This window comes from Macadamia integrifolia, chromosome 12 (assembly GCF_013358625.1).
Source record: "Macadamia integrifolia cultivar HAES 741 chromosome 12, SCU_Mint_v3, whole genome shotgun sequence".
NCBI lineage: Eukaryota > Viridiplantae > Streptophyta > Magnoliopsida > Proteales > Proteaceae > Macadamia > Macadamia integrifolia.
The window spans coordinates 20,609,694-20,630,745 of record NC_056568.1 but is presented as its reverse complement, the minus strand read 5'-3'; the positions used below and the strand labels follow the sequence as shown (position 1 = coordinate 20,630,745).

General features: G+C 40.7%; 1 protein-coding gene across 1 annotated transcript; it reads left to right on the top strand.

Moving 5' to 3' along the window:
- Window positions 1-794: 794 nt before the first annotated feature.
- Window positions 795-7,763, top strand: LOC122094787 (splicing factor 3B subunit 4-like). Its single transcript, XM_042665388.1, has 8 exons — window positions 795-902; window positions 2,856-2,999; window positions 4,005-4,061; window positions 4,228-4,290; window positions 4,377-4,442; window positions 6,341-6,427; window positions 6,513-6,606; window positions 6,826-7,763. Exons 1-8 carry the CDS (start codon window positions 795-797, stop codon window positions 7,323-7,325), a joined length of 1,119 nt encoding a protein of 372 aa, XP_042521322.1. The 3' UTR covers window positions 7,326-7,763.
- Window positions 7,764-21,052: the final 13,289 nt, after the last annotated feature.

Here is a 21,052-nt window from a genome sequence, read left to right as displayed (position 1 = left end):
AAATTGGAAACCAACTAAAATAGGGAACTAGCCTAATCTAGGAAACAAGGTCTAAACTCCTATGTTCCTACTCTGTGAAATATAAAATAATAAACTACTAATTACTTCCAACCGTTGGACCAAAAGCCTAGGCAGGGTTCTTCAATGAATTTGTCGGTTCTTGGCATTAAAGGATCATGCTGGTCTGATAGTGTAGCTGATATGCTTGTTCCATACCAGTTATGTGTTGAACTATGAAGGTGGAAACAGATAGGGTATGAATTCAGTTAGGTTCTTCAATGAATTTCTCGGTTCTTAAGTGAAGGCATTGGAATCTGATGTTTAGCTGATACTGATTGCTTGCGTAATGGAGAAAGCAAGGGCTCTGAACATGGTCTAAAGGCCACTAGACCACCGTCTGGAGGAGCCTTTCTATTAGTGAACCCTTACAACAACCAAGTCATACACTAAAACTTATCTTTTCTATTTTATTTATTAAATAGAAGAAATATTTCATTGTACTTTATTTAGAATAGGGATATCTGTTTGTAACCAACCCGGTTACAACAATGTGTTGTAACTGGACTTATTTGTCCACCCCCACATTACTTAACTTTTTTACGGAAGGGTTCTTATTGTAATTCCCTGTCTCCCTCTCCATATCTGTCTCCCTCACAACTCTTTTTACGGAAGGGTTCTTATTGTTATTCCCTGTCTCCCTCTCCATATCTGTCTCCCTCACAACTCTCCATCACTAACTTCCCAGTACATCTTCCTCTCCCTACCTCTCCCCTCCCCACTGCCTCCATGCGAGTATGTGGATGCAGAACGTGGCAGCGGTGGTGATGATAATGGGTCAACAACTTCCCAATACATCCAAGCAAATTGGAGGACGCCAGTCGCTTTTACAAAGCGGTGGTGCTGTGGGTCACCTATTCGGTGCCCCACCAGAGGGATGAGAACGTTGACTGGTATGGGTTAACCTCGTATTGGTTGGGATGTATAAGATTTATGTCTCTTACGTAGAGTCCATCAGTTACAATATCTGTTTCCTCGTTGGATTCCTTCTACCCTTGCTCATCTTCTTCGCCTTGTGAGTCATACTTTGTCTTTTCTACTATTCTCCTGGATCAGGGGTGCTCTTTTTTCTTACTTGGACAAGAATCACCTGAGAAGGGAGCTTGAAATGCTAGGTAGGTAAGACAACTTAATTTGATTTAAATTAATAACCCTACTGAAACTGTTCAGAGCCAAGGTGTTCTTCCCCATTGTCGGTCGCTTCTTGCATCTCTCGTTTTTGAGCAACATTCATTGACAGTATTATAAGGGTTTGATTATCCACAAAGCTGCGCTCATCTTTGCTCCCTTCGGAGATCGCTCTCTGAGTATGCTCTATTTATATTCTTGATAGGATCTTCACCTATCACCCATCCTATGAACACTTGCAGAAATCCCAACTAGCCCTTGCCACTTGCAACAGCAAGTTCTCTCAAACCCCCTACCTCTCACCTCCCGTTGTACCTTACCATCATAGTTGTCATGGCGTCGCTAAGGCGGCGATTTGGCGTCCTGGCGGAAAAGGAAGTTCATGGCAGTGCTACGATTTACGTGACTCACAAATGGCGGTCGCCATTGGCTGATAGGGCTATGGCACCGCCATGGATGCCAGGTCACGCTTGATTCACTAGGCGGTCGATTTTTTGTAAAATGCAGGGTGATTTTGATAGGGCTATGTTGATTTTTGATGATTTGATGTTGCTTAATGTTGGTTTTATATGTTATAGGATATATATTGTAGGCTTGTAGCATACTAAATAACTTCAGAGAATAGGGGAAATAAAAAAGTAGCATACTAAATAACTTTAGAAAATAGGGAAAATAAAAAAATGACACATGGGCGATTTGACTGCCATGGCAATGCCATAATGGGTGATTCATCGCCAAATCGATTAGCCATCCCTCCACCGCCTTGTATCGATTTGACGCCGTGACAACTATGCTTACCATTCTGATGAACAAAATTGTTGATGAAGGAACAGGTTTTACAATTTTAGTCCCTCTAAATTATTGACACATCGTTCTCATAAGGATAAAATTTTCTGGTTACAAAATCTGTTAACCTTCGTTACAAACAGACACAACCTTGACAATAAGAGAGAGAGGTAGAGAAGACTGAAACACTTTTCCTGTATACAATTGAATCAGATTTTTGTTTTGAAGGAAAGAATTAAATTGGAAATTAGAAACTCCATAGAGAATATCCTTTTCTGTATTAAAGTAATTAGATACTGTTTCTTAACAGACTCAAGAATAAAAAAACACAGCGACATCAACAAAACAAAAAAATGGGGTTGGATACATGGATTCTTGCCCTCCAAGAAGATCTATCTGAAGGTCATACTTGGGACCAGACTTAAATTATGCATGTCTTTTCATGGATATAAGCTGATTAAACTTGGTGCAAGCCCAAAAGTATATATATCTTGTCATGGACCCGTAGGCTTCTCATAATCTGGCCATACCTTTTCAAATCATGTTGAACCATGTGATTTTTTTTTTTAAATGAATGAAGATGTCCAATCATATGACGGCTGTTCTTTGGATAGCTTTAAATGAGTTCCTAGTGATACCAATGAGAAATGTTTTAGGTTTACCATGGAGTCTTATTCCTTACATTCTAAATGGAATTTGCCTATTGTTGCTTCCACTACTACACATTTCAAATCGCAGATTCTCAGTATTCTCTTTCAACAGTTTATTTTACCATGACTAGTTTATTTTCTGTAATTATATTCATAAATGAATGAGAATAATGGGCTGTACAGCAGTAACAAATTGCTAGTTACTAAGGGGAGGCTTTCTTGAATTGTTTTTAGTTGATTTGTATCGATTGCAATGATGATCTTACATCATTTCTTCGTCATGTTACAGTCAATGTTTATGTTCCGAAAGATAGAGTGACAAATCTCCATCAAGGATATGGGTTTGTGGAGTTCCGTAGTGAAGAAGATGCTGATTATGTGAGTACTGCATGCAGTTGCATCTTGATTATCTTTGCTTTTGAATTAGGTTATAAAAAGCATTTCTATCAAGAAAAGTAAGAGCCTTAACAAACTATTCAAGGTAATAGCACAATTGGATTTTCAGGTCAAGCTAGTGTTAATATATATAAAAAGGTTTTAGCACATTTCTAGTTCAACATTTTACATCTGAATTGTGAAATAGCTGAGGAGCTGTCTCTATTTTAAAATTGAAATTGATTTCACTCTTGCTCTTTAATGAGCACATGGTTAATTTGATGAGCAAAACAGTAATTTCATGAAAAAATAAAACACGATCCTTCTTTTTCTCCTGAAGGCTACCATGCCACCATCACCACCACCATCACCACCATGCCCCCACAACCACCACATCCCTGTCCGACTACTGTCCCTGCCTCCACCACCCTCTCCCAAAGAAATCTATAGAATCTATTCTCGGAAATTAACTACCAAATAAATAATTATTATTCTTGAAATATTTCAGGTTGATGCAACCAAAACAATTTCAATTTCTTGACTGAAAATCTATTTGTTGATTATTTCGTGAAATCAATCTGAAATTGAAATAGAAATCGACCAAGCGATGCACACATTATAAATTTCCATTATTCGGTAATTATGCTCAAAAGTTTTACATCCAATCAGTCAAACATATTTCCATTATTCGGTAATTATGCTCAAAAGTTTCAGTAAATGATGTCATCTTAAATTAGATCAAAACCCTGCAAATTGGTCCGTTTTCCTAAAGTAGCAGCATTATGAATTTGTTATAAAATCGACCAAGCGATGCACACATTATAAGCTCTACATTGCATTTGCCTTATTTAAGGACAGTCCAATCCTATTTGATCCACAAGTTCTCTGGCATGCTTTTTTTATTTTTGTTTTCTCAATCAAAGATAATGCTGTTGATATGGGGCTTTTAGCTGTTTTTGGCAAATTTTATTTCTTCCCTTGAACTAATGTTGTTTTATATTAATCCAGGCAATAAAGGTTCTGAACATGATTAAACTGTATGGGAAGCCAATACGTGTGAATAAGGTGTGACTGATTTTTCCACTTTTGCCTCTTTCTGTTCATGTTAGTCAAGAATCTAATTTTATAATCAAGTGATATAAGGTGCATTTGGAGATATCCTTTTATGAGTATCTTTTCTCTATGCATGATAAAGTTTCATATATTATATGATGTTTCTATTTGTCTCCAGGCTTCTCAAGATAAGAAGAGCTTGGATGTTGGTGCTAACCTTTTTGTTGGAAACCTTGACCCTGTAAGCTGTCAGATTGTATCAAGACCTTACTTATCACACCAATTCCATCATTACTCTTCCCATCATTTGAATTTGACTGTTTGCAGGATGTGGATGAAAAACTTCTCTATGATACTTTCAGTGCTTTTGGACTCATTGTTACAAACCCAAAGGTTATTATCCCTCTTAATTGGCTCTACTTAATCAGTCTCTTTTTTCTTCCTTAATGTATATTAGAATGCTGACTAAAAGAAAAGGTGAGAACTGCTGCATGATATCACCTTGTTGCAGTTAGCAGTTGGGTGTTCGGTGGCTTTTTTGCATGAATTTCATAATTTCATGTTATAACCTTAATTCCTTTATGCACTCTTGCAGTCTCTGTGTTAGGTGAGGACACCATCTTGTACCATTTAAAAGTGAAAATTTTAGCAATAGAAACCTGAAGGAACTCTCTGAGTGGCCCTCTTCTTCACATGAATTTAGATATTGCTATAAGGAAGAGGTTTCTCTGAGCAAGTGGCATTGGTCTGATAGAATGCTTTCGTACATGGGAGGATGCTAGCATACCCTCCCATGGCAGCTCAGAGAACCTTTTCTCTGTCAGTAAGCAGAGTATTACCCCTCTGGAAAAAAATATTTAGACAATAGGTTCCTTACATGGCTCAAATAGGAAGGTCGTCCTATATGGTCCTAATTGTGCAAGATGAAGGGTGATATTTCGTTTCATGGTCTGGATTGCCCGTGTGTCAAATTTCAGAATCAGATTGTAACATATACCCCTCTGTAGTGGCATTTTTTCCTGAATTTTCTGCTCTGTTTTTTTAAACCATTTTCCAAGAGATTCCTTTTCCTAGTGGATTTTTAACCTTCTGTTTTGCCACATGTCCAACTCTGCTTACCCTTTTTTTTTTCCTAATGAGAACTTAGACGGTTCTCATCTATATCACCTGCAAATGACTAAGAATAACCAGGTGTATTTTCCTCATCACCCTTTTACTTCTTGAGCCAAGGGAGCTTTTATGTTCTACTTAGTTCTGGAAGTCCAAAGTGATCTGGTATCTAATTTGTAATTTATCATCATTTCTGGCTCTTTGTTCACCTGAACAGAAGCCTGGGGTTAACAAAGACGTTAGTTATAGTTACTCATGAACTTCTGTTTTGGAGCTTGGAGACGTTCTATAAATTTATCCAGCAGGCCAGCATGTGCATATTTTCTCCACACATGGAAAGCAACACTAAAGTTATATGTGCGACCTTGGAAGTATGCCTAGAGGCAAAGTAGCAGCTCAATACATTGACTTTTCTGTAGTCAAATTAATGTGCCTAAAGAGCCAATAAAAAATCTTCATCGAGATTTATCCAGCAGGCCAGCATGTGCATATTTTCTCCACACATGGAAAGCAACACTAAAGTTATATGTATATATTCTTGATCATCCGGAAAAAAGTATTGTCCCAAAGTACTATCATCTTGTTCTATTAGGCTGTGTTTGGTAGCCAAGGGAAGAAAAGAAAAGAAAAAAAGTACACTTTTTGTACTTTTTTCTTGGGTTAAGAATTTCTCTTTGCACTTGGTATGTTTTCACCCCAAGAGAAGATTCAGCTTTTGAAATTCAAAATTCCTCTCGGGAACTGTGAAGTTTCCTATTGCTCATAAAAAAAAAAAAAATCTTGCAAAAAACACAAGAAAACATGAAAAAAATATGAAAACATAGTAAGTCAAAAAATGAATGATTACACAATGATTTCCTATGTGTGCATTTCTAACATACTCTTTTTATTTTCTCACAATTTCATTACTTTTCTTTTCTTCTCTTGGCTACCAAACATAGCCTTAGTGTAGGTTAATTTTTGGATCTTCTTATATTAGGGATTCCATTTAAATAGTCAGGCTCCACAAGTGGTGCTAATGAAAAGTATAGGCACTAATTAGATTGACTGGCCCTTGTGGAAACTAGTAGCTTGTTTTGGAAGGAAAATAAGTGACCTAGATTGACTGGCAGGCAAAACTGACATAGGGGTGGCAGCTTACTTTCAAATGATCTCTGATGCAAGACTTTTTCCTGTTTCAGATAATGAGAGATCCTGAGACTGGGAATTCCCGTGGTTTTGGCTTTATTAGCTATGATTCTTTTGAGTCCTCTGATGCAGCTATTGAGGTACATTCCTGCTTCTGTATCTGCGGTTATATTCTGAAATGCTCATGAACGACTCGCTATTATTTACTTCTTATTGTATCTGTAGGCCATGAATGGTCAATATCTCTGCAATCGTCAAATTACAGTGTCCTATGCATACAAGAAAGATACCAAAGGGGAGCGTCATGGTACTCCAGCAGGTTAGGGTTTTACATCAACCATCTTTATCTTTTTTTCACTATTTAATGTCACATCCCCATGTGCTCTGCCAACTTACTGGACTTTGCTCAAATGCTGACTTTTAGCATTTTACTTTTTGAGTAAATCTTCTACGAACCTCCCTCATCAATTTGGATAGATACTACATAGTACATACTATTTCCAGAAAATGCTTATTATTTTAAACAAATGTAATGCAGAGAGAGTCTTGGCTGCAAGCAATCCCGGTGCACAGAAAAACAGGCCCCACACCCTTTTTGCAAGTGGACCACCTACACTATCGAATGGTCCTCAGGCTAATGGTACCATAGGGGTCCCTGTTCCTCCTCGTCCGTTTGCAAATGGTCCCATTCCTCCTGGGCAAGTTCCAGCAATCCGCCCTCCCCCACCACAGGTTGGGGGCTTTCCTCCTCCGATGCAACTAGCAGGGCAGCAATGGCCTGGTCAGATGCAGCAACAGGGTCAAGTGATGATGCCATCTGTCATGCCGCCTCCACCTCAGCAGTTCAGACCACTTGCCAGACCACCAAATATTCCACCTCCTCCACAGGCAGCACTTTCAAGGCCTCCACCACCACCAATGGGTATGAGTGCACCACCACCGGTTTGGCCACCAGCACCACCTCAGCATATGGCTGGAAGACCTCCCCCGCCACCTCCAATGTCCATGCCACCACCTCCACCACCTCCATCTGCTTGAAGTACAGGTCATTCCAGAGCTCTGTAATTCAGAGATACATTTTTGCTGGGAAATGCTATTTTTTTTTTTTTTTGGGGGGGGGGGGGGGGTGGGGGGAGATAGGGGGTGGCTGTAGACCTTTGTTTTCTTTGTTCTACTTGATGAGGATTTGTCGTTTCTTACTGTTTTCATTAGGGTCGTATAGGTTGTACTATATAAACCCAATAGTGTTTTAATTGCTATGCGAAATTTCTTTAATTGACAGTGCAAAAAGTGGAAGAAGGGATTGCAAGGTGGTGAAGTTATAGATAACTCTTTGCTGATTTTATTTTCCTATGCAACTGTGCACATTAGAAACTGATTAACTTGATGTGTATTGTATTGAACAAAAGGGATTTGGCTCCAAACCCGAGATGATGTTGAAATGATTCTAGCATATCCAATGGTTGGAATTCAGAACCTTGGTCCCAACTTTTTGCGAAATTTTCTTAGATCATTTTTGCCACTTTGGACCATGGTGGTAATTCCAAATTCGCCACACACCCTTCTGAAAATATTGAGAGTTCTTTCATTTCTTTTCCCCCATTAGGCTCTGGTTGCAAGTTAATTTAGGCTATATTTACCAGTACGAAAGTAGTCTAGGATTTGGGAGAAAAGTTATAAATCATATTTTTAAGTCACTTTTTGGTTGGGATGAGACTCAGTTGGCTTGAGTTGTATTAGTTATATAAGTCATTTTTTGTTTGGATAAGCCTTACTTGGCTTGTGTTTTCAGTTGAGTTGTATCTAGTCACCTTTGGGTTGGGATATGACACAGTTGGCTTGAGTTGTAGAAGTCACTTTTCTTGTACGACCCTTCTCAAGGATCAAAAGATGTGCATTTTGGCACGATTTTCATAACATTTCAAGGGTCAATTGCTTTTTCAATCATTGGAAAATCTTCCAAATCCTAGTTGATTTGGGGAATGTAAAGCCAAAAGAGGGGCGGGGAGGGGGAAGATGTGCTAGGGTAGTTCATTTTTTGTAAGTTCTGATGTAGATCGAACTGCTAAAGGAAGGGGCTGTTGGTCCCAAACGAACCAGGCCAGCCAGTTCCAATTCTGGCCACTCGAACTAGCAGCAAGCCAGCCTCAACATGGGCCAATCGAACCAGCTAACTTGCTGTTACTGTTCACGCAAATATGTTCATGTCGTTAGGATAATAGATATAATTTTCTATTTTTATTTATTTGTTTTTCTCTTGGCAAGCAAGCTTTGTAACTTTTCCTATTTTTATGTTTACTTGGTTGTCAAGTTTGGTTTTAGGAAAGGTCACTTAAGTTTTAGTTTCTAGTTTCATGTTAGTTTCTATTTTGGGTTTCTTTTGAAGTGCTATACCCTCTACCATATAAAAGTAGTTGATGTGACACGTCGATTATTATTGAAGGAATAAGTTTACAGTCATTGCTGCTCCATTGCTCCTCCATATTCCTGAGATAGGATGTTCAACATTTGGGGTAGCTACGGGTGAGAGGTTCAGGCTGAGATAGTCACTCCCTCACCCTCCCCTTCTCTATTATCCTCTTCCTTTTTTTTTTTTCTTTGTCTACTGTTCAAAGTGAGATTGAAGCCCTCTAAAATTACTGATCAGAACACACACACAACCAAGCTATCGAATCTAGCTTCAGGGTTTTCCCAAGAAGAATGTTCAAGTGCATAACTTACAAACCAGATCTCTTATCATTGCAGGATTTTGAGGGTTTGTGGAGGACCTTAAGAGAACCACTTGATCCAAATTTGAGGATCATCGAACACTTACAACTCTAGCTCTTGAAGAATCACCAAAAGTTTCATTTTTCTTGCAACCAGCAAATCTCTCATCTCTCAATCCAGCCGGCAGAATTTGTTCAAATTTTTATGGTTTGTTCCCTCATATAGGATCTCCATTTGATCCAAATTCAGCTTCATCTGAGCTGTAGTTGGTGAGTAATCGTAATCTCATCTATTCCACCCTATTTTTCCAAATCTGAGTTTACTGTTGAATCTGAACTTGTTTGTGTGTTGGAGTTAATGATGGATCCTACTGGGACTGATTACCCCTTGATTAAATGTTTAATAAGGCTATTTACTAGTACAAAGGTTTTAAGTATGAAATAAGATTGTGAAAGCACTGGAATTGGATTTTATAAATGAAATTCTGGTGTTCCAGTAGGAGAAATTTTCTTTGTTGTACATGCTTTGGGATATTTTTCACTTTTTTAAGTACTACTTTGTGTGTGTGTGGTTTTTTTTTATTTTTTTTTTTAACTATGAAATCCAAGAATAGCCATTCATCAACCGGCCTTTTAACCTTTCTCTTTTTGGATTAGTCAGTATTTTTAGCTTGCCTCTTACTTTCTACGACTTCCCCCAAAATATAAATCCTTACAAACATTGAGAACCTTGCATGAAACCCTAGTTGTTGACCTTAACAAAGGGGCAAAAAAAATCATACTCCCCAGCGAAACACCAACCATCCACTCTGCAATCAAGATGAATACCACATTCCAAAACAAAAATGTTATAAAAGATTCAAAAATGACTAGACTCATCTAAGTCTTATCACAATAACTTGGGTCACCCGAAGGAATACTGCTCAACCATTATACTCTATCTAAAGCCTTATCTTCCTCGCATCGCCAGCATTCATGTATTCTCTAAGTCCTAAATGATACAGTAATTGGTGTCCCAGAGTTGTCATGACACCAACGAGAACCAAGCCATGGCCAGGCGCCTTATCGCCTTGGCACCTAGCAAACTAAGGCATGCATATACCAAGGGGGTTTTATACGTAAAATATTATATTCTTTCCTTTAAGATGTAGTTTTGAGGCAGGGTTAATATGTAAAATGAAATTATTTAGTTTACTTGTGAATATGAGGTGCAATTAATAAAATCATAAATATATATAACTTCAAAGTTTTAATTTAAAAAATGAAACCCATTTAGTATTCTTCTCCATCTATGATGTCGATGCCAAAAGAGGTGGTGGTTGAGTTCCAATACGTGCCTTCCTCCTCCTTAGTGGCTGCTACTGCAACCTTTCCAACAGTAGTGGCAACTCCTACTACTTCTTCTACCCCTTTTTTGTCCCCTTATTTTCCCCCAAATTTTTGTCTTAGCACCTTGAACAATATGGCAACCGATCACTTAGGCATTCAAAAATAGCGTTGTCGCCTGGTGACGCCTTGGCAACTAATGTGGTCTCCGTTGTAGAAAACATGAACCGACTACTGCAATCAGCTGCCTTTGCTCTTTTCTCTATTAGGTAATACTATTTTTTTTGGATAATTTACAGTGCCACCCCCTGGAGAATGCCAATATTATAGGAACACCACCTCTCTTTTATCAAATTAGACTCAGGCCCCTACCGTCAGTCTCTGTTAAATGAAAATTGAAATGACCATTATACCTTCTCTATTCACTAAAACTCAGGTTTTACCTCTGATATTCAGTATGATCTCCTCCACAACGATGACCCGGAAACCAGCCCTCCCCTGCAATGAATCATTGGATGTCACCACTTTCATCCCCTCCCATGCCCACAATTGTAAGATTGCCTTCATCGACGCTGCCACTGGTCGCTACCTCACCTTCACCCAAGTTTCTCATGCGTTGATTCCGTCGCCTCCTGTTTGTCCGAGATGGGTGTTCGAAATGGCAATGTTGTTCTCCTCCTTGGGGGGAACTTGGAAACCGAGTCAGGAAACGAGTGAGACTATTGGGTGTATGAGGTTGCATCTTGTCTTCCACTAGACTCTATTCACATAATGGGTTTTCCTTCCCTTATCTTTGCAGCGGTTCTCCCTAGCTTCTGTGAATCGTTGGTTGCGACCTGAGGTCTTGGCACACACCAATTCTAATAGACCCAACTTACCATTAGGAATACCGATGATGTGAGTAAGACACGTACCTGTCTGAAAAACCTACCAAGATCTCTGATAGTAGTACCTTAACATTTTCACAATCTCTCATCACAAACCCACAAAAGCAGCGGAATTAGAGTATAGTAGCGGAATCATAAATAAAATGAAAAAACGTCTAATGATAATATAGTAGAAATAACCAAGTTATTCTGTTACATTCATCCATGACATATAATATAATATCAAAAAATATATAATCTACAGTTATACCCAAAAGTATCAAAGTATGATGTACAATCTCACGGTGCAGTGTAAGAACAGTGGTCGTAAGCACAGTCCTGATCTTGCTCTCCCGCTTCTAGCATCCACCAGTCACTCACACCATACTCTAACCCAGAAGATACTGGGTCACACACCATAGGCACCATGGTACCTGCATCATCATCTAAAAAGTGTGTATATGTGGGGTGAGCTTTTCAATTTGCTCAGTGAGGGGTGGGGTCAAGCACATCCAAGCAAGACAATAGTAGTAATAATTTATGATGCATGATTGTGGAAATTAAACACAGTCCATGATGCTCATGATGCAGTTCATTTATTTATTATCCCCCTAACAATACAAACTAAGTCTGGTAAATGCTACTACGGCGCATTAGGCTGTATCCTTAGTCTCGGAACTGCCATCGTCTATGCAAGGATACAAACCCTAGCTGTGAATAGAAACATATCGATCCTCGTATGTGTCCATGGGTCACCCAACAAACCCCTGATAACCCCCTCCTGGCAGTCACGACATCGGTACATCATCGGCTATGCCAGACAGGTTTTTGCCTCCGGTAACAATCACATTGTACCGTGGGTGTGGCATTCCGAAAAGGCACATCGAACATACCATAATGGGTTATCCAACACCTCAACCCTTGTTGGCAAGGGTTCCTAGCATAGGGAGTGATACCTAACCACATATATGCTACATGCTTTCATAGTGATACAGTTAGTATGAATTATACGATACCAGCGAGACCTCGGACACAAAATATAATCCATCTCCAAATACAGTCCTGAGCACACGATACCAGTGAGACCCGGGCCATAAAGTGTAACTCAAGACCATTTCCCTAATCTAGCATGCATATAACAGTTTAGTATGGATTACGCAACACCGGTACCAATCATCAGCCATGAAGAGTATCCATTTCCAAATACAGTCCCAGGATACACGATACCAGCGAGACCTTGGCCACAAAGTGTAACCCACGACTATAACTAAATCTAATGCACATAATCAATGTATGAATGCAATATACATAAGGTAATCATGGCATTGGTATCACCTTGGCCATGTCTGATTCCGTCTCACACGCACAACCACACACACAGTGATCATGGTACCGATACCACCTCTGCCACACCGGATCCCATCATACATCTCTATACAATTCATATCATAATTGTAAAATGATAAATGTAACATATCATCATCTTATTTGAACAATTACAATGAAACATGTAATTCTAAGCATGTGAGCAATTTAATAATAATAAACACTCCAAAATAAACACAGTCCATCCCTCACCTAGTTTTTGTTTGAGTGTGCTAGGGTTCAAGTATGGCCACTGGTCGATCAACTCAATTCTGACTTTGGGGTTCTTGTGCGTCACTGTCCTAGGCACAAAAGGAACTGAATATCAATACGTGTTGAAAACATCGGGAGGGGCCCACATAGGTCACCCCCAAAGGGTACAAACAATATCCATCAGTGACAGTAATGTCATTGGAAACAACCAGTGGAAACAGGGTTTTTCCATTGGAAATATTAGTCCTATTTCTGGTGGAACTGAAAGAGAGCTCCTAAGGCTCTGAGGTTCACCAAAAATATGCCACCGGAAGTAGTTCCAGTGTTTCCGATGGCTTGCTTCCGGTGGTGGTATAGGAGTGTTCAGCCATTTTTGGGGTTTTCTGACTCGGGCCGGATCATGGGGATTTATTCCTTGGAGTTTATAAGGGATGTTCCTAGCATCATTCTAAGCCAATAAAATCTTGATTCCACCAAGCCGTTTGGGAGATACGTCGATCAAATGATCAAAACCTTAGTTGGTCATTTGGGACTACTTGTTGTCAGAGCTCACCAATCTTGGTTTGAGCTCAACAACAACACCGAGAGGGTAGAACAAGCGTTCCATGACCTTCACAAGGTTTGTACACTAAGATTCCATCTAAACCTAGCTTTTTCTAGGTCAAAATGAAGAGAGAGAGTGGTGGAAGAGAGTGTACCTACCTCCGGCAACAATTCCGGCAACTAAGCGGCAGCCGACACCAAGGTAAGCCTTCTCCTTCTTCTTCTTCCTCTTCTTCTTCTCTTTTCTTCCTTCCTCTCCTCTTTTACATTGGACACAAGAGAACTTAAGTGTTAATTTTGGACCTTAGGGTCTGTTTGGTTGGACCCTATTCGGACCGATCGGGTTACTGTGACTTTTGGAGCCTAAAGACCCGACCAGTTAGGTCCAAAACGCGTTCACGTCACAAGGAAAATGTGAGGGGTGATTTGGGATCATCTGAGATTGTTTACGATGTGAGTGATGGGACCCACGATCTTCGACACCTTGACAGTAGCCTACTAGGCTCATTGGAAACAGCTCACCGGATTCAGGCCCAGTGGATTCGATGGCTTATTTTCGGTGTCTTGACTGCTTACTGTCCAATAGCTGGTCTTGCACGGGTGGTTACCCTCGGCCATGCTCAGGGTATTTCGGAAACTTCAATAAGTGCTGAGATTTATGTGTGAGGAGTCAGGTCACTTATCTTCTGGGATCAGAAGGTATGAATCCCCTCCAGTTAAACTGGCACGCGAAGCACGAACATATGGGATCATCTCTCCCCCTTCGACAATGGGCGGCCACGAGTCAAAACCCAATTGTGCTTCAGATCTTTGATCCGAGACCCATCACAATAGTTCAAATCAGACTGAGTCAGGGCATGGGTGTAACATTCCCTCCACCTTACAAGAATTTTATCCTCAAAATTGAACATAGCTGGCAAATCAAACAATCCAAGATACTACTTCATCATCTCATCTTCCTGCTCCCAAGATGCTTCTTATTCGGGGTGGTTCATCCATTTCACTTTGATGAAGGAAACAGTGTGGTTACGGAGAACCTGCTCCTTCTGGTCAACAATCTTCTCTGAAAACTCCACGTAGGCAAAATCCTCGTCAAACTCACCGGGAATGTAAGTCAAGACGTGAGTGGGTCAGGAATGTACTTCCTCAACATAGAAACATGGAAGACATCATGTGTACCCTCAAACTAAGCTTTCCCTTCTTACCAAACCGCATCACCCCTTTAACTGGGGAGATCCACAAAAACACATTGTCTCCAACACCAAACTCCATATGTTTCCTTCTAACATCTGCATAGCTCTTCTGCCTAAACCGAGCTGTCTTGATCCTCTCTCTGATCATATTCACCTTCTTACTAGTAGCCTGTATCAAGTTTGGACCCAAAATATGCCGTTCACCAACCTCATCCCAATAGAGTGGAGTCTGGCACTTTCTGCCATACTATGCCTCAAATGGGGACATTCTGATGGTGGCCTGATAACTGCGATTGTACGAGTCAATAAGGGAAATGTGCTCATCCCAACTATAACTCATATCCAAGGCATATGCTCGGAGTAGGTGAAAGGCTGAGGATGAAAGGCTATACTGAAATTCAGTTGTGTGACCATAACCTGTTGTACACAAGTTCAGAACTTAAAAGTGAACCTGGGATCTCGATCAGAGATAATGCTAACTGGTACACCATGCAGTCTGATGATGTTGTTAACGTACAACTTGGCCAACTTGTCCGTAGAAAATGTGACCTTGATTGGGATAAAGTGTGCTGCCTTGGTCAAGCAGTCCACAACTACCCAAATGGCATCCATGCCCTTCTAAGTGCTAAGTAGGCCTGTGATGAAGTCCATAGTGATATTCTCCTATTTTCACTTTGGAATAGGGAGGGCCTGTAATAAACTATGGGGCCTTTGTCTATCAGCCTTGGCTTACTGGTATGTGAGGCATCTAGACACATGCGTGGCCATATCAGTTTTTATTCCTTTCCACCAGTAGGAGCCTTTGAGATCCTTTTACATTTTAGTGTTACCAGGGTGAATGGAGTACGGAGAGCCGTGTGCCTCTGTCAAAACTATATTTCTTAAATCACCATCACTGGGCACACATAACCTCCCTTTGAACTTGAGAATCCCACTTTCAGTTACAGAGAAATCCGGGTCCTTTGGGATTCCTTCCTGACACTCTGTTATCAGTTTCTGCAACTTTGCATCAGTAACCTGAGCTATAGTGATCCTATCCACTAGACTAGGTTGTACCACTAATGTCGATAATGACAAAGAGACACCTTCTACTAATAGCTCAAAGTTTAGTTTCCTGGCCTCCTCTATAAGATGCTCATTGGTGGTCAGTGATGCAAGAGTCAGTGACTCAGATTTCTGACTAAGTGCATCAGCTATCATATTCGCCTTTCCTAGGTGATAGTGGATAGTACAATCATAATTCTTCATCAGCTCTAACCAAAATCTCTATCTCATATTGAGCTCCTTTTGGGTGAAGAAGTATTTGAGGCTCTTATGGTCACTGAAGATCTCACTCTTCTCACCATACAGGCAGTGTCTCCAGATTTTTAGTGCAAAAGTCACAGCTGCCAACTCCAAATTATGGGTGGGGTAGTTTTTCTCATAATCCTTCAACTGAAGGGATGCATAAGCAATGATTTTCCCGTGCTGCATCAATACACAACCCAATCCCAGCTTGGATGCATCACTATACATAACCATACCACCTGTACCAGTCAAAATAGTCAAAACTGGAGCTAATACCAATCTTTGCCTTAGTTCCTTGAAACTTTTCTCACAAGCATCGGACAACTCAAATTTTGTACCCTTCCATGTGAGTTGGGTCATCGGGATAGCAATGCGGGAGAAGTTCTCAATAAACCTCCTATAGTATTCGGTCAATCTCAAAACACTATGTATGTCTGCTACACTCTTAGGAGTCTCCCATTCTAGAGCTGCCTTCACCTTGCTTAGGTCAACCTCTATACCCTTGTCTGAAACAATATGACCTAGAAATGCCACTTGTGATAACCAAAACTCGCACTTACTGAATTTGGTATAAAGTTATTTCTCTCTCAGGTATTACAATATTAACCTTAGGTGAACCGTATATTCCTTTGCACTCTTGAAGTAGACCAAAATGTCATAAATGAACACAATCACAAAATTATCTAAGACATCCTGGAATACTCGGTTCATCAAATCCATAAATGCAGCCGGTGCATTGGTTAACCCAAATGTCATCACCAAGAACTCATAATGTCCATACCTTGATCTGAAGGCTGTCTTACTGACATCACTATCCTTGATCCTGACCTGGTGGTGGCCCGATCTAAGGTCGATCTTGGAGAATACCTTGACACCCTGTAATTGATCAAATAGATCATCTATCCTTGGCAAAGGATATCGATTCTTGATAGTTAGCTTATTAAGCTCCCGGTAATCAATGCACAACCTCATATTCCAGTCTTTCTTCTTGACGAACAATACCGGTGCTCCCCATGGAGACACACTAGGTCTAATGAATCCCTTCTTCAGAAGGTCCTGAAGTTGCACTTGCAATTCCTTAAACTCTATGGGGGCCATGCGGTAAGGGGCTTTTGACACTAGTGCCGAGCTAGGGACTAGGTCTATAGCAAACTCTATCTCTCGGTCTGGGGGGCAAACCAGTCAAGCCATCCGGGAATACGTAGGGAAATTTCCTCACCACATCAAGCTCAGTCAATGGCCTAATTTCTATCTTAGTATCCATCACAGATGCTAAGTAGCCTTGACATCCCTTATCCAGTAGCTTTTTCATCTGGAGCATGGATATGATAACCTTCTTGGGTTTCTTGGGCTTATCCCCTTGGAATACAAACTCATCATCATCACTAGGTCTGAAAATGATAGTCTTCTCTGCACATAACACTGGCTCTGTATGGGGACAACTAGTCCATTCCTAAAATCAAGTCGAAGTCGATCATATCCAACTCGATCAAGTGAGCATTCAAACATTGAGTCAATCCCTTGGGTGAAATTCTCATCTTCTTTGCAAATGCCAGTGACACGAACGAATGCAAGGATCCTGAGTCAAATAACACATGTGCAGGTAATAATGATATCAATAATGTACCTGTCACTACACCGGGTGTAGCCTCGGCATCCTCTACGGTCATAGCAAACATTCTGCCCTGTGGTCTCTGGCCCTGTGGGGGCTGTGCTGGTCTAGGGGCTGCATATGTCTGCTAAGGCCTAGGTGGTAGTGTATGGTACATCACCTGGCCTCCGATGGGGGCATGTCCTCACCATATGGCCTGGCTAAGTCTGTAGTTTCAACCCAACAATGATTGACCCAATATCTGACCTCAACCCTTTCTCAAACTTCTTTACTTTGGCTCTATCACCTATAAGATGCTCAAGAGCAAAATGGAATAGCTCCTCAAAACATTGCTGATACTTGAGCATAGATCGGGAACCTTGAACCAATTGAGAGAACTCACTCTCTCTCCTATCTCGAAAGCTTTCCAGAAAGTAGTTCTCAAAGAAGGTCCCTTTGAAGTCTGCCCAAGTAGCGTTTGGGTTATTAGCCCTTAGAATAGGCTTGGTGGCACTCCACCAATCATCTGCTTCGTTTTGTAACTGATAGCCTGCACATAAAATTTTCTATTCATCAGTGCAGCCCATCAGTCTAAAAACTTTCTCCATTCCACCAATCCTTCTTGATGGATACAACGGATCTTGGCCTACCTTTGAGAAGCAAGGGGGCCTAAGCCGTCGAAACTTCTCCGTCATTTCCATCAAGTCAGTCCAGCCCTCTATATAGGCTTGGGCTTGATCCGGCACCGGGTCTTGTACATGCCCATGCACATTTTGATGCCCTTGCCTATACACTTGTGCCCCACCTAATGTTTGAAGGGTAGCCAATCCAGTGGGTATTGGAACCGATGCTGGTGGAGTAGGAGGTGTGGGCAGTGCATTACGGGCTTCCATTGCTGCTTAGAACCTATTATCGATCTCGACCATAAACTAGTTTTTCCTTTCCTCAACTTTCCGCATCATGTTATCCATGATGGATGCCACATCATGGGCTGTAAGTATCAACAGAGCCGAGGGTGCATTACGGGGTCTACCCCAGTTCCGTGTAGGGGAAGTGAGAGGTGATGGGCGTGATTGAGATCAGGATCAGAATCAAGTGTCTGGCATGACATTAATTCTGTGAAGGAATTTGATTAGTTTATAAGCATATACAAGGTTGCATGTAATTTGGAACACATGCATACATAGTGGGTCCCACACGTATACGATAGGCAAAATTAGGGTTAGGGTATGCATAAGTGGGGTCCACACATATTAAGATCCGATTGCACATGTATCCCAAAAAGGACACACCATTAAAGTAACAAAAATAAAATTAGATTTGAAAAATAAAAATATTTTATTTCCAAAATGGTCCACCGGAAATAGGGGTCTTTTCACTAGAAATATGGCGTAATCCATTGAAAATATCAATTTTATTTTTGGTGGGTAAAATAGAGAGCAAACTGGGACTTTTTATTTCACCGGAAACAAGCACCAGAAGCAAGTCCAGTGTTTCCGGTGGTTCCAAGACGGCTATAAATAGACTCGAGTTTGGGTTTCATTGTACAAAACCCTATTCTAACTTGTGGAAAAGGTGTGGAAACAGCCAAGGAGGATTTTTTAACCCATTCCCTACCTTCCTCTCTCTATTTCGTGATGGCTCGGGGCCGCATTCGCACCAAAGGTATATTTCTCCTCTCTGTAACCTAGTTTTGTAATTTTCTTCTCTGTGAACTTTATATTCAACCATTGAACTAGGTTTTTCATTCTTAATCCTTAGAAATCGTATTGCAACGTTGTCTGGACACCGTGTACATACCTAACGTGCTATTGAATAAGAGGAACAAGACACCGCCGCTCAGTTCAACACAATCCTATTTCGCTCTGTGCCTGAGTGAGACAGTTGGGAACTCTTCTAGCACCACAATGTGGACCGGAGAGTTTATGTGAGGACTAATGACTTCCGTGCTCTCCGTTAATGGTTTAATGGTGTTGGGTGGTACCGCCTCAAAGATGAGCAAATTAGCCAACCCACCTATAGTTGCTGAGACTGATAGACATCTAGCTCAGGTTATGAGGTGTCAAAAGTCACCAATCATCAGCTCTAGTTTTATAACAGAGCAGGGTGAGTCATCAGGGAAAGCTATAGAGACAATTAAGATCAGACCACAGAGACAGACTACAGAAAAGACACAGAAGAGAGCTCAGAGGACACAGAGGAGTGGAGAGCAAAGATATAGTAGTGAGATGAGATCTCATACACATCAAACACAGTGTGGGCAGTCCACAAGATATAGAGAGTAGAGGTAGAGGCCATTAGATAGGGAATAGAGATAGAGTGTATAGTGGCAAAGTTGGTGGTTATGGCAGTTTTCGCAGAGCTTATCAGAAGACACTAGTTGAGTAAGGGAAGTTTAGCAGGTTCAGTCATCAAAGGCCTAGACAGATAACTTCTCAGCAGAGGCAAATGATTTCCACCACTAGGTATGATGTTCTACCAAGTTTGCATAGGAAATCCCTAGTGATACAATCACATTTTCATGGTTATTGTCATAAATGTAGTGGATCTAGGCATAGGAGAGCCCAATGCACATCTAGAGCAGTTCCCAGCTATGGAGGAATGATTTCCATAGCACCACTGAGCAAACAGCAAGTGGAGTGTCTTAGATGTCATCAACTTGGACATTGGGCCAAGCATTGCAAGATAGTACTCTCCCCTTAGCTAGTACAAAAGGAGAAAGACTATCAAATCTCTAGAACCAAAATGTCAAGAAGAGGTTCTAGAAGGAAAGTTAATGAGAGGCAGTCCAAGAAGCATCAGCCACAGTCTAGTGACCAGTCTCAAGTGGCTTTATGTAGTGTATGGAAAATAAAGGACATGCAGAAGATACATGCATCAGTCAAATAGACCAAGTAGAAGGGTAAGGTAGCAGTGAACATAATCTAGAAAGCAAAGGTAGATGTTAGTTCTACAGTTATGCAAGAAAGATTTAGAAAGCGAAGATCATCTATTGGAAAGGTAACAGAGATGTCTACAATTGTTTTGATTGAACAAAGACAGAGACTGAAAAAGATAATTACGAAGCAGAGAGGTAGACAAAGTGTGAGAGCTTCTAAGAAGAAGCACATGCAGAGGAACAAGGCAGTAGGTTAGTTGAGATGGAGAGGATGCACACAGAGGAGTCTGTAGGTATACTTGCCACCCTCACATCATCTAGACAAGGTGTGGGAGTGTGCACACCTCCCAAGCACTAAGTGCACATGTGTGCACAAGAAGAGAGGGAGCTCACTAAAGGATTATTAGTGCCCCCAGCAGGACTCAGAAGATAGTAGCAGAGTTCCTGCAGTAGTGCTTGGATTAGAGACATCAGTTGATGCATAATTCTTTTGAATGGTTGCATCTTGATAGACCAGTCATCAGATGGGTAATTCAGTGTTGGTCAGAGGACAGAGTAGTTGAGGATATCAATGATGGTCAAAGGAATGCAGTTGTGAGTATGGTAGTTAATAATCAGCTTTTGTATGCATCGGTATAGGTTAGAGATTTAGTTGGTATCAATCTCAGTGGTAGTTGTTAGAATACAATTTTTTGTGATCATGGTGATTGTTTGACTTTGGTAGAGTTAAATATTTCAGCACTAGTGATAGAGAGAATGATATATTGTGTTGACTGTATGTAGAGATTTATGACA

What these genes read in the sequence shown, in the direction of transcription:
- LOC122094787 (XM_042665388.1), top strand. Translation starts at nt 795, where the DNA reads ATGTGGATGCAGAACGTGGCAGCGGTGGTGATGATAATGGGTCAACAA. An exon ending in TTGTTGGAAACCTTGACCCT is followed by an intron (nt 4,291 to 4,376) that starts GTAAGCTGTCAG and finishes GACTGTTTGCAG; the next exon opens with GATGTGGATGAAAAACTTCT. An exon ending in GCGTCATGGTACTCCAGCAG is followed by an intron (nt 6,607 to 6,825) that starts GTTAGGGTTTTA and finishes AATGTAATGCAG; the next exon opens with AGAGAGTCTTGGCTGCAAGC.